The following is a 12,793-nucleotide window of genomic DNA, read 5'->3' as shown; positions in this document are numbered from 1 at the left end:
ATCTTGTTCTTTCTGTCACGACCCACAGCTCGTGACCATAGGTGAGGGTAGGAACATAGATCGACCCGTAAATCGAGCGCTTCGCCCTCCGGCTTAACTCTTTCTTTACCAAAATGGATCGATTACAAAGTCTGCATCACTGCAGATGCTGCACCGATCCGCCTGTCCATCTCCCGTTCCATTCTTCCCTCACTTGTGAACAAGACCCCTAGATACTTGAACTCCTCCACTTGGGGCAGGATCTCATCCCCGAGCTGGAGAGGGCACGCCACCCTTTTCCGACTGAGGACCATAGTCTCAAATTTGGAGGTGCTGATTCTCATCCCAGCCGCTTCACACTCAGCTGCGAACTGCTCCAGTGAGAGTTGGAGGTCACGGTTTGATGAAGCCAACAGAACCACATCATCTGCAAAAAGCAGAGATGCAATACTGAGGCCACCAAACCAGACCCCCTCTACGCCTCGGCTGCGCTTACAAATTCTGTCCATAAAAGTTATGAACAGAATTGGTGACAAAGGGCAGCCTTGGCGGAGTCCAACCATCACCGGAAACGAGTCCGACCTACTGCCGGATATCCGGACGAAACTCTTACTCCCGTCGTACAGGGACCAAACAGCCCGTATCAGGGGGTTCGGTACCCCATACTCCCGAAGCACCCCCCATAGGACCCCCCGAGGGACACGGTCGAACGCCTTCTCCAAGTACACAAAACACATGCAGACTGGTTGGGCAAACTCCTATGCACCTCGAGGACCCATCCAAGAGTGTAGAGCTGGTCCACTGTTCCACAGCCAGGACGAAAACCACACTGCTCCTCCTGAATCTGAGATTCAACTTCCCGACGGACCCTCCTCTCCAGCACCCCTGAATAGACCTTACCAGGGAGGCTGAGGAGTGTGATCCCCCTGTAGTTGGAACACACCCTCCGGTACCCCTTCTTAAAAATGGGGACCACCACCCTAGTCAGAGGCACTGTGCCCGATGTCCACGCGATGTTGCAGAGGCGTGTTAACCAGGACAGCCTTACAACATCCAGAGCCTTGAGGAACTCCGGGTGAATCTCATCCACCCCCGAGGCCCTGCCACCGAGGAGCTTTTTAACCACCTCGGTGACCTCAACCCCAGAGATAGGAGAGCCCGCCTCAGAGAACCCAGACACTGCTCCCTCATAGGAAGGCATATCGGTGAAATTGAGGAGGTCTTCGAAGTATTCTCCCCACCGGCTCACAACGTCCCGAGTCGAGGTCAGCAGCCCCCTATCCCCACTATACACAGTGTAGATGGTGCACTGTTTCCCCCTCCTGAGACCCCGGATGGTGGACCAGAATTTCCTCGAAGCCGTCCTAAAGTCTTTCTCCATGGCCTCACCGAACTCCGGCCATGCCCGAGTTTTTGCTTCAGCGACCACCAAAGCTGCATTCCGCTTGGCCAGCCGGTACCCATCAGGTCCCCCACCATCGGAGCCAACTCACCACCAGGTGGTGATCAGTTGACAGCTCCCCCCCTCTCTTCACCCGAGTGTCCAAGACATGCGGCCGCAAGTCCGATGACATGACCACAAAGTCGATCATCGAACTGCGACCTAGGGTGTCCTGGTGCCAAGTGCACGTGTGGACACCCTTATGCTTGAACATGGTGTTCGTTATGGACAAGCCGTGATGAGCACAGTCCAATAACAGAACACCGCTCGGGTTCTGATCGGGTGTGCCGTTCCTCCCAATCACGTCCTTCCAGGTCTCACTGTCATTGCCCACGTGAGCATTGAAGTCCCCCAGCAGAACGATGGAGTCCCCAGCCAGTGCGCTCTCCAGCACCCCATCCAAGGACTCCAAAAAGGGTGGGTACTCTGAACTGCTGTTTGGTGCATAGGCACAAACAACAGTCAGAAGGCGGAGAGGGGCTACCCTCTCGTCCATCGGGGTGAACCCCAACGTACAGGCGCCGAGCCGGGGAGCAATACGTTTTTTTTGTTTTTTTTTTAATAATACATACGTCGCAATATCGTCGCCATGGTAACGAGTATATCCAGTCGCGTTTGAGTTTGCAAGATAAAGCCCAGTGATTGTAAAAGACAGGATGCGGTGGTATCGGAATACAAGATTTTATTGCAGTAGTCTGACATAGTGTAATCGTGAAAGACCAAATTTGTCTTGTAGTCTGATCCAGGCATTACATGTTGTCTTTACACCGCCGACATTTTTTTTTTTTTTTTTTTTAAATAACTTTATTGGTTGTAAGGTATTTACAGTACTACATCAAAAGACAGGCAACAAAGCTAAAAATAAACTAGCTTCTGAATTCAAATATACTGTACACGATGGCGACGCAGAGTAAATGTCTTTTGCGGAGCCGATCTATGATGTCAAAACATGTCACAAAATTGAAGATTTTAAAAGCCATTGCCATCTTAACACTGAACAGCACTTGTACATGGACATTAAATGTTCATGAAGAATTTGTGTGAGAATATCACAGTGGTAATGGAACAAACTGTATACTTACACCATTGCTACTGTGTCCAGTGGAGTTGCATTAATTACAAAAGTCTCCATTGCATTACCAACTAACGTGACTTAATAAGTGGATTATTTTTGATGGTATGTTAGAAGAAGGCTCAAATTTATAGCCCATTTGACATAACTCTTACATTGCTCCCAATGGCTTTGATAATGAGTGAAGGAGAAGAAGCCCCACTCAATCAAGTGCCAATATAAAGTAAGCTGTGGCAGGGCAGTGCACTTTCAATGGAACAGCAGCATATTGTTAAGTTTTTCACTCACTACCATGAGCAGGAGGGTAAAGCGGGTAAACGGTGGAAAAGTCAAAGCAGTGGAAGTAATAATTCATAATTCAGATTGATAATGTAATCCACCTCTAGGTCAATTCAGCATCAAAACAATGCGGAAAACATTTTTCAGATCATGTAAATGGAACAAGTAGAGTCCAAGATGGATGCTGCGCCCGCAGGAAGTCCAGCTTTCCAGGTTCAGGGCAGTGCGCCATTTTCCTCTAATGGTTCTATGATGACTCACCGCTTTTATCTTAGCCTGTGAGCTCATTTATTGGACATTGGCACTATCTCCCTTAATGTCTTCGTTGCCTTCTTCATTTAAAGCCTCCATTATTGCAATAAATACACTTTACAATGCTAATCTATTGTTTATGGCTTCTCCCATTTATCTTCATGGCTATGTTGTTATAATATACCAAATTGCTCGTGTTTAGGCAAATAAGTTCTCATACTCATACAATCAGTCACTCAGTCACATTCCCTCAGACAAACACTCTTGAGTCCATTTTTCAAATCGTGTTTACTTTCTACTCTTCAGGCTGCAAGAAAACGCAAGATCTCGATATTGAAGGCCCAGGGAAAGAGCCCTGAAGCCATCCGGGAGCTCAATGAATATTTAGAGCAGTAAGTCCCTCTCACCTCATTCGACAATTGAAAGACTGCCATTTCTAATATGCATCTTTAGTGTATGTGCTATATATATCTTGTCTATTAAAAAGAAAAAAAATATCAATTTTACAAATACAGTCCCTGTTGCAAGAAAAAAACATGGGTAGTTGGGTGGATATTAAAGGTAAATGGATATATTATGTAGTGGGGAAAATTTATACAGGCGGCACGGTGGCCGACTGGTTAGAGCGTCAGCCTCACAGTTCTGAGGACCCGGGTTCAATCCCCGGCCCCACCTGTGTGGAGTTTGCATGTTCTCCCCGTGCCTGCGTGGGTTTTCTCCGGGCACTCCGGTTTCCTCCCACTTCCCAAAAACATGCATTAATTGGAGACTCTAAATTGCCCATAGGCATGACTGTGAGTGCGAATGGTTGTTTGTTTCTATGTGCCCTGCGATTGGCTGGCAACCAGTTCAGGGTGTACCCCGCCTCCTGCCCGATGACAGCTGGGATAGGCTCCAGCACGCCCGCGACCCTAGTGAGGAGAAGCGGCTCAGAAAATGGATGGATGGATGGAAGATTTATACATGTTTAATACCTATGCACGTTTCAATAATCTGATGCTATCCTGATTAGAAGGAAAGTAATGTGTCTTATTGAAGATTGCCTTACTTTGCTTAATATTTCTGTATATCCGTCCATATAAACATAGCTAGTTTTGGCTAGATTAATTTGCATGTCTTATTCATCATTTTTTTCAGTGGTCAGTTTGTGTTCACAGATTTGTTGGTGACCAAGAAGCATGGCATGAGTTGTCAGAACTCTACATAAATGAACATGAGTAAGTACATTAGCATTATGCCACTAAAGTAGGGTCACCCTATTTTCAGTGAGTGTGAGTAAAGATTTCATTTGATTTCACTTTCTTGAGTGCATGGATAGGCTCCAGCACGCCCGTGACCTTAGTGAGGAGAAGCGGCTCAGAAAATGGATGGATGGATGGATGTTTTAATGCTCTCTTAACACAGTCTCGCTATATAAAGACATGGTGGTTGAAAGTCGCCGTCTTGTTCACTGCTTTAGTCAGTCTCCTCCACCTGCACGCTCTCCTTTCTAAAGATAGATAGAGCGGCGTCTCCTTTATTATGAATGCCATGTGCGTGCGCCCGTCCCCCTCACTATGACGAGAGCAAGCCTTGCGTGGCGAAGTGGTCGCGAGCTGGAGAAAATACGTGCTTGCGGAGGGTCCCCTCCATCGTCGAGCGAGGATGTGCCGCTGACAAGGGCGCAGATAGCACTGGTACCCGCTCATAATGACATCGATCCATCCCCTCCACTTTGTAATCCCCCCCCCCCCTCTCGCTGAAGTTGGATCTCCAACTCGGCAATGGTGACGAAGCTGACAAGCCAACATTAAAATCACGCTATCTGCTTCTCTTGTAAAACACTACCTGTATAAGCTACATGGTATGTTGTTACGTTTGTAAGGCTGACAAGCGCTGGGAGCACACAATTCAGGCCTTACGAGCCCAGTTGAAATTGTACACACCGTCACCGCACCGCGTCATGAGTCTCACCACACTGTAAAACATGTTTGCTTAAAAAACTTAAAATTAAGTAGCAATTTACACTATTTGTATATTTATCTCAACATAGCTAGATAGGTCTTATACTCAACATTAGCTGAATTAAAATAAATTCTAAATATCCATGGAAATAGTTAAATCTTTTCTTTTTAAACTTTGAGCCAGCACCTATTTTTTTACAGCATCCGGCCAGTGGCTAGGGTTCGAAGATCAGGTTGCCGCGCGGTGCCTGTTCTATTGTTCATAAAAAAATAAGAAACAAAAACCAATTGCAGCGTTTTGTCATATATAAAAATGTTTGTGTTGTATGCACCGTAGGGAAATCCTAATAATATTTAATAAATGTGAATTACATATACAGTTAACATAATTATTTTTATGTAAATGTTGTTGTTGTTGTTATTGTTTAAACTACAGTTCATACACACATTCAAATAAAACTTATTTAGGCATGATCTCAAATAGAATTTCTCCAATATGTTTGTTTTATATGTAATGCATGGTCATGCTGTGACTCCCCAAAGAAGGGTGCGACCAAAACATGTGCTGGTGCGACCAACTGAAAAAGTTCGTCGCACCAGAGTGACCAGTTTAAACGGTAGTGTAGAGCACAGTGCTATTTATTGTTTTTGTGTGTGCACGAATATTCGTGGTTCAATTGGAAAGCGAAAACAAGCTTTTTCACCACAGCCCTATATGCTCGATGATCGGGACACACACACACACACAATTTTAACAGCTATTGGAAGTCTGGACAGTACGTGTCCTAAAATAGTTTCCAGTTGTCACTTTGTTGACAAAGTCTTAGTTCCAGAATTGGCCACTGTTGTATACTGGCGCTGTGGTGCAATATAGGCATAGACTGGGACACGCGTATTTCACGGGTCACAGATATAAGACTTCTTTATACTTGCGTGGGTGGCGACCGTGCTGATGTCACTGCGGCAATGCTTCCGCAGTTTGGCTTTATACTCGAGCGCAACCCACATGCGCTGTTTTCAAAATTTGCTGCAGTTCTCCTCCAAGTTGGGGGTGTTGCTACGGCTGGTATTGGCTAGGACACCACAGGCTGGAGTTTCCTCTGCATTTTATGGCCAATTCCAGTAGCCATTTTTACTTTCCGGAACAGGGAACGAAGCAACAACAATGGTGACCTTGGAACAGTGCCTGCTAGAACAAATGGAACTAGATGACCAGATGATGTGTTCAATTATATTGCAAAATCGATCAAGAAAGTGGCAGCGGAGGTGGTATGTGCAGCTGAGTAGCAGAGTACGTCAAACACGGCATGTGACTAAAACGGACCAATCACGATGGATGATCTCCAGTATTCTGCGCACGTCGACAATTTGTGCCGTGTGCGTGTCAAGTGTCGCATAGGGGCCGGGCCGGGCCGCGCTGCCCAATGTGTCAGTCACGTGATGGTGCAGGAGTATAAAGAGGCCTATACAGTATGACTGGATCCAACCAACAAACTTGTCTCTTGTGCCTACGTGTTGGCCTTGTTGAATCTGCCGACATTCCATCAAAGGCATTACATTGACATCTGGAGGCCATGTTTAATGTGGCAACCATTCCAGGCCATGCATTGACTTGGCAGCCATGATAAGCACACTAATTCCTCGCAGCTCATGAAAGCGAGACACCTTGACTCGCCTATGAGTATGTCAACAATATCACAATCAAGCACACCAGCATGGTGAGTTTGGATAACATTTTCAAATGTTCTGACATTTTCAAGCGTTTTTATATTTATTTACAATAACTTTGTACTGTAGTGGCCGTTTTAGGCCACGAAAAAAGTACAAAACAATAATTTTGTACTGTACAGTTGGTGTGAGAGAGGAGGATGCAGGAGATAGGCTTACATGGAAAAGGATGACATGCTGTGGCGACCCCCTAATGGGACAAGCTGAAAGGAAAAGAAGAAGACAATACTATGGTTGCATATGGCCACAAAGCAAAAGTGCTTTAATGTAATGGACAATCGGCAGTAACGGACAACACCAGGTCACCATGCTAGCAAGCTCGCAACCAATGTTAGCAAACCCACCTTCAAAATTCTAGAGGTACGATGAGACGTAAAACGTAAAACAATTCCAACAGAAAGAGTGAATATTGATGCGCACATATTGATCAATGCGAACATTGATTTGTCACCACAAATGGGGTCACATCACAAAGTTTCACTTTACAAAGAGGAACTAGACAAGGAGGCCTACTCTCACCCCATGCTATTTGCACTATTTTTCAAACCACTGGCAATATCGATACAGCAGAACACTAGTATTAAAAGTATCTGCTCTCCTGTGTCCCCCCTCTGTCCGGCTGCATTTTCGATAAACATCAGGCAGAACGGACAAGGGGAATCGGGGTGTGAACCACAGCAGAACAATATTTTGACAGTCTAGATATTTGACTACAAGTAATGTTACAAAGTCAAATTGTGGTTTTTTTTGGATGGTGTGGGGGGAGGACAGACACCTGGTGAGGACATGCAACAACTAACCAATAGGACAAGATTAGAGATGACAGAAAAGGGCAGGACAGGATTTGGGAAATGAGCAAGGCAGCACTACTTATGAATGGTACGGTGGGATGCTTTTATAGTGTCTAAACACCTGTCTAAGAACCTGTGAGTTGATATCTTAATACAACCTGTGTTGTTATTAGTGGTCCCAGCACAAGCAATTGAAGGCTATAGCGTGTCTATGGAACTTATTATTGAATGAACATCGTATCACATGCATATTAGTCAACTGGTGTACGGAGTTGCTGTGCCGGTACATCGAGGAAGGGTACGCCTGACCACCTCCCGCATGTCTATCTTTTAACAATAAGTAAAGATTTGTGCACAACAGAGTGGAGGTACATCACAAAATCAGAAGAGCAGAGATAACTCAAACAACTTTACTCATCATACTCTCTCTATCATTCACTTAGAAGTAGTAATATTTTTAGAAATATTTTTGTTTTATTTTTTGTCTTTAAGGAAAGTAATGTGGTGACCACCCTGCGTGGTGGGGTGGTACCCTCGCTATTGATTAGCCGTCACTGATTACATACAACCCTGGATAACGGTGATAATGTTTTGAGCTAATGCTCTACAATAAACAACCAAGTCTGATGCACACAGATTCATTTTGTCCGAATTCTTAAACTCATTATTCGGCTCTGGACTGTGTGTAAATGGCCTTCAAAAACCAGCATCGCTGTACTACTACTGACTATGTTACTCTGGAGAAATTATTGCTGTGAAAAAGTCAATTCAAACGGGTTTTTATTAAAACAACAAAGCTTGTGGTGGAGTAAGACTTGCACATTATTGTATAGCACCTTAGGGATAAAAGAGGAAATACCAGTAGTTGAGACACACTATGGAATACATTTCACTTCAATTTGAACTCACAATATGGATGCCTGATCTTGAACCTCGGAGGGCACTTGGATGAACACATTGGAAGGTTGTGAGGCTTTCTCAGCCAGAGGTGTGAATGCAGCTCTGTCCATGTTTATCGCCTATACATTTAGTAGGATTTCACTTTTAAGTCACCACCTACACATGAGCAGAAATACTTTCTTCCTCCTTACTGACATCTTTGTTACCAAGGTGAGTTGCTAGACCAGGGGTCGGTAACCCAAAATGTTGAGCCATATTGGACCAAAAAAACAAATCTGGCTGGAGCCGCAAAAAATTAAAAGCCTTATAATGAAGGCAACACATACTGTGTCTATATTAGCCAACTATCCAAATAACATAATGAGCATTCATGATTAAATGTTTATTTTTCCTGGAGTGCATCCTGGAGAGAATGACGCACCATGTAACTACTCTGCTGTACAATGGTGTTTTAAGTTTAACTTCCATTATTGATGTTATGTTTCATTGCATTGATGCAATTATAATATATATGTAATATATAGGTCCTCAGAACTGAGGCGGACGCTCTAAGCAGTCGTCCACCGTACCACTGGAAAATAAAATAATGCACAATTCTCTTCTCTTTCCCCCCTAATGGCGGCAACAGACATAAATGAATAGGCTACAATTGCACAAGTGATAAATCACAGCTTGCAATTAAAACGCAGCCTGCTTAGATAATAAAACAGCAGCCTTTTGAAAAGGTAAAGTATATAAAATTAAAATAATACAGTTTAAGTTCAATTTCTATGCATTATCCTCTTCTCTTTAGTTTTCTACTAGGCTTTACACAATCAGGATTTTTGGGGCCAATCACAGATCAGCGAGTTTAAAAAAACGATAACCGTTCACCGATTCGATCACAATATGGAGGAATGTGTCTATTTAAATGACCTGTTCATTTACTGTATATACTTGTGTACTTCATTGCTCAGAAAATTATATTTACAATAAATAATGTATCTTTGTTCCTCTATTTATGCCAGTGAGACATAGTGACAGACACAAATAAATGGTCTTCTATTAGATGGCAGGAAGTAAATACAGTAATTAATGTATCCACATTTCGTGACATTTTTGTTTGTTGGTGTGCCGTGAAATTTTTAAATTGTCAAATATGTTCCTTGGCTCCATAAAGGTTGGAAAACACTGCTCACAGACCATGTATTCTAATCAGTCAGGTCAAACCAACATTACAAGATGACAGAAATAATGGGTGCTAACTTACTGTAATTAAATGACTTTATTTTAATTAAATGACTTCACCCACACCAAAACTTTAGAGCATGATTCGACAGAACGGCGGCATGTTTACGCACAACCGTTCGTGCTACCAAAAGCTTGCCAAGCTACATAACGTTAGGTTGCCTGCTTGGCGAGCCGTATCGTATTAAAAGTTGTTGACTTGTTGTCGCTACGGTAACGAGTGTATCCGGTCGCATTTGAGTTGACAAGATAAAGCCCAGTGATCGTAAAAACGGGATGCAGTGGTGTCTGAATACACAATTTTATTACAGTAGTCTGACATAGTGCAATCGCGAAAGAGCAAATTTGTCTTATAGTCTGATCCGGGGATTATGTGTTGTCTGTCCCACACCGCTGACAGTTTTTTTTTTTAAATAAATAACTTCATTGGCCGTCAGATATTTACAGTACTACTTCAAAAAACACGCGACAGGGCTAAAAATAAACTACCTTTTGGATTCAAATATACTGTGCACGATGGCGACGCGGAGCAGATGTCTTTTGCGGAGCATTGATCGGATCTTGAGAATTATGACATTAAAGCCGATCAGCATGAAATGCTAATTATCGGCCGATATGGATCAGGCCGATAAAATCGGTGTAAAATCTATTTTCTACAAATGCTAAGTAAGTCAGTGCATGGTAAAAAGCACGCACAAACGCACCCATCCTCGGACCTGAGAAACAAAACACGATAATATTCCTATGCGTCATTCCAAATATATACTGACAAAAATCAGAAACCACTTTATAAAAACAGACACTTATTTGCTAAATATGTGCCTATGACAGACTTGTGTTCTTACCTGTTTTATGTGACTTCTGTTTTCGGACATCACTGGACACCTTCTCAACATTGGGCATGTAAGATGTAACTTCAATCTTGACACATGACTGCAAGCTCTCATCTGTGAGGCGGTTGCAGTATTTGGATTTAATGTAGTTTGTGTTTGAGAATATCTGCTCGTGCAGGTATGTTGATCCAAAGATGGATAATACTCCAAATGCTAATTTCTTCATGTTCCTATAACTGTCAGGAAGAGCATTCCGTGTTTCAAACACAAGTTTCTCAGGTGTTGCGAGGCTTTCAATTTCGCTCCATCTGTGGCTTTGGGCAAGCTGGGCTTTCTGGCTATCCTCAGCTATCATTCTCTTTTTCCCTTTGCGATCCATGGCCCATCACACACCCGCCGGTTTGTTTGCGATAGCCACCTGCCACGCCGGGCTTAAAGAAGCGCGCGTCGCAGGCTGTGACAAACACCTTCGTTGACAGAAATGTTGAAATTTAATATTTCACACATTGTTACAGCATTAGAAAACGTTAATGTTTGTGTCATGTTTGTCCTACAGAAACCATATTAAAACAAAAAATATATTTTTCTCCCCCATCTCTTTCCATTGTCATACATTTTTTAAAAAGCTTCAAGGACCCACTAGGGTGGCGCTAGAGAGCACAAGAGCTATTTTTGTGTCGCCTTGATGTTTAATCTGTGGTTTGACTGTGTTTGTGTGTATGCGCTGGTTTAATGGTAGCTTGGTTGCTCTGGTATGAAGGTAGTGGCAGAAGGAATGCACAGCATGGTAGGATGCCTACTTATTGGATATTTCATGCTTTGGTAGGTGAGGCTTTATTGCTGTAGTAGCCAGAGGAAATCCATGGCTGAGCGGATTATCTCCCAGTTTATCCAAACACTTCTAATTTCACTCCCACCCCTATCTCCAGGCGTGTTAATTTCTTTTTAATTTTCTTTATTGTGAATTTGAAAACAACCTATTTCCCCTCCTCCTCTTCCGGACAGCATGGCATTATCATCACTTTTTTCCAGAAGGACAGAAAGAGCGAGCACTTGCTTTGAAATTCTCAGGAAAAGATGGTGGCACTTTCATTTTCCCGAGCCAGAAGAAGTGTAATTCTAAGTCTAATGGCGATGTAATGAGGAGAAAAACTTTCCTACCGCAACAAATAACCAAAGCAGTTTTTTGTTCTGTGCCATTTTCAATGTTGAAGGGCTCAACATAAGTGATGACATCCAATTTGAAAACAATGTTTTTTATCCATTTATTGAACACTTTTCACTTTTAAATAATGATTCTCAAATACATTTTAGCTTTGCTAGACAGAGATATTATTGTGTACAAATTTTTCAAACTTTGCAAAATTAAATGAAATTGTTAGTATTTCTGGAGTATTTTATAGTATGAAAATATATGGTATGAAAGGAACCCTAAGGTTTTCTAACAAATCTTATAAGGTGTATACTCAGTTGAGAACAGCAAAGCAGGTGAATTTTAACTTCATCAACACTGTCCTTCAAATATATTTAATGGAATCAACAACGTTTACACAGTTTTATAGTTTGTGTTAGTATTACAAAGAGCATTATGAAACAGTTGTTTGTTTGTTTGTTTGTTTTTTTACCCCAAACACATACTGCACAATCTAAGAATGAAAATGTTAAAACATGCAGTTGTTATAACTCCCCAAAACAATAATTGTACTGTATCGCTCATATTGTAGCTACTGACTTGCTCAAAAACTGGTATTGTGTGAGCTTCAGAGCAGCCATGGAGAGTAGTGTGGTGATGTTGGATGGCTTAGAGAGAAACAAAGAGGTAAGAGTCTGGCCCATTTACAAGACTCTTTTTGGGTCTATTGGACCAGACTCTGTTGCAATCCAGGGCAACTGCACAAGCACATCTGAAAGACTTTATGGAGAGGAAGTGGTAATTGTAAGCAGCCCCAACTTTCTGAGCCCTCTGATCTCCCTTTTTGTGCAACCCCCTCCCACTGTTTATTTCTTTCATTCTCTGTCCCCACCTTCCTTTGCCTCCTATGCTGTTTATCTTTCAGCCAGTTACTATGGCAGGCTTTAAATAGCTGTTGTGGCAGTTGAAGGTAGGTGGTATAATCTATAATTTATTTTACACTATAATGTAAAGCATTAGCATAATAGGATATTTTGCAGTAATGATAATTTATTATTAGGGATGTCTCTTATCACATTCTTTTTACACCAGAGGCTTTCATTTTGAGTGTCGTTGTCATACTAGAGTGGTTCCATCAAGCGGATGCAAATTCCTTGTAACATACCGTAATTTCTCGTGTGTAATTCACATTTTGTTTCTCCAGAAATTGTCAAAA

General features: G+C 42.6%; 1 protein-coding gene across 1 annotated transcript in view; it reads left to right on the top strand.

Moving 5' to 3' along the window:
* Nucleotides 1–12,793, top strand: part of emc2 (ER membrane protein complex subunit 2) — a 46,405-nt gene that overhangs the window by 21,660 nt on the left and 11,952 nt on the right. The window contains exons 6-7 of the mRNA XM_061673848.1: nt 3,330–3,415; nt 4,181–4,240. Coding sequence (XP_061529832.1) covers nt 3,330–3,415; nt 4,181–4,240 — 146 coding nt within the window. The remainder of the gene's footprint in view (nt 1–3,329; nt 3,416–4,180; nt 4,241–12,793) is intronic.

Source organism: Phycodurus eques, chromosome 4 (assembly GCF_024500275.1).
Source record: "Phycodurus eques isolate BA_2022a chromosome 4, UOR_Pequ_1.1, whole genome shotgun sequence".
In the NCBI taxonomy this organism is placed as follows: Eukaryota; Metazoa; Chordata; class Actinopteri; order Syngnathiformes; family Syngnathidae; genus Phycodurus; species Phycodurus eques.
Note: the sequence above shows the minus strand (reverse complement) of the source record. Positions and strands in the feature narration are given on the sequence as shown.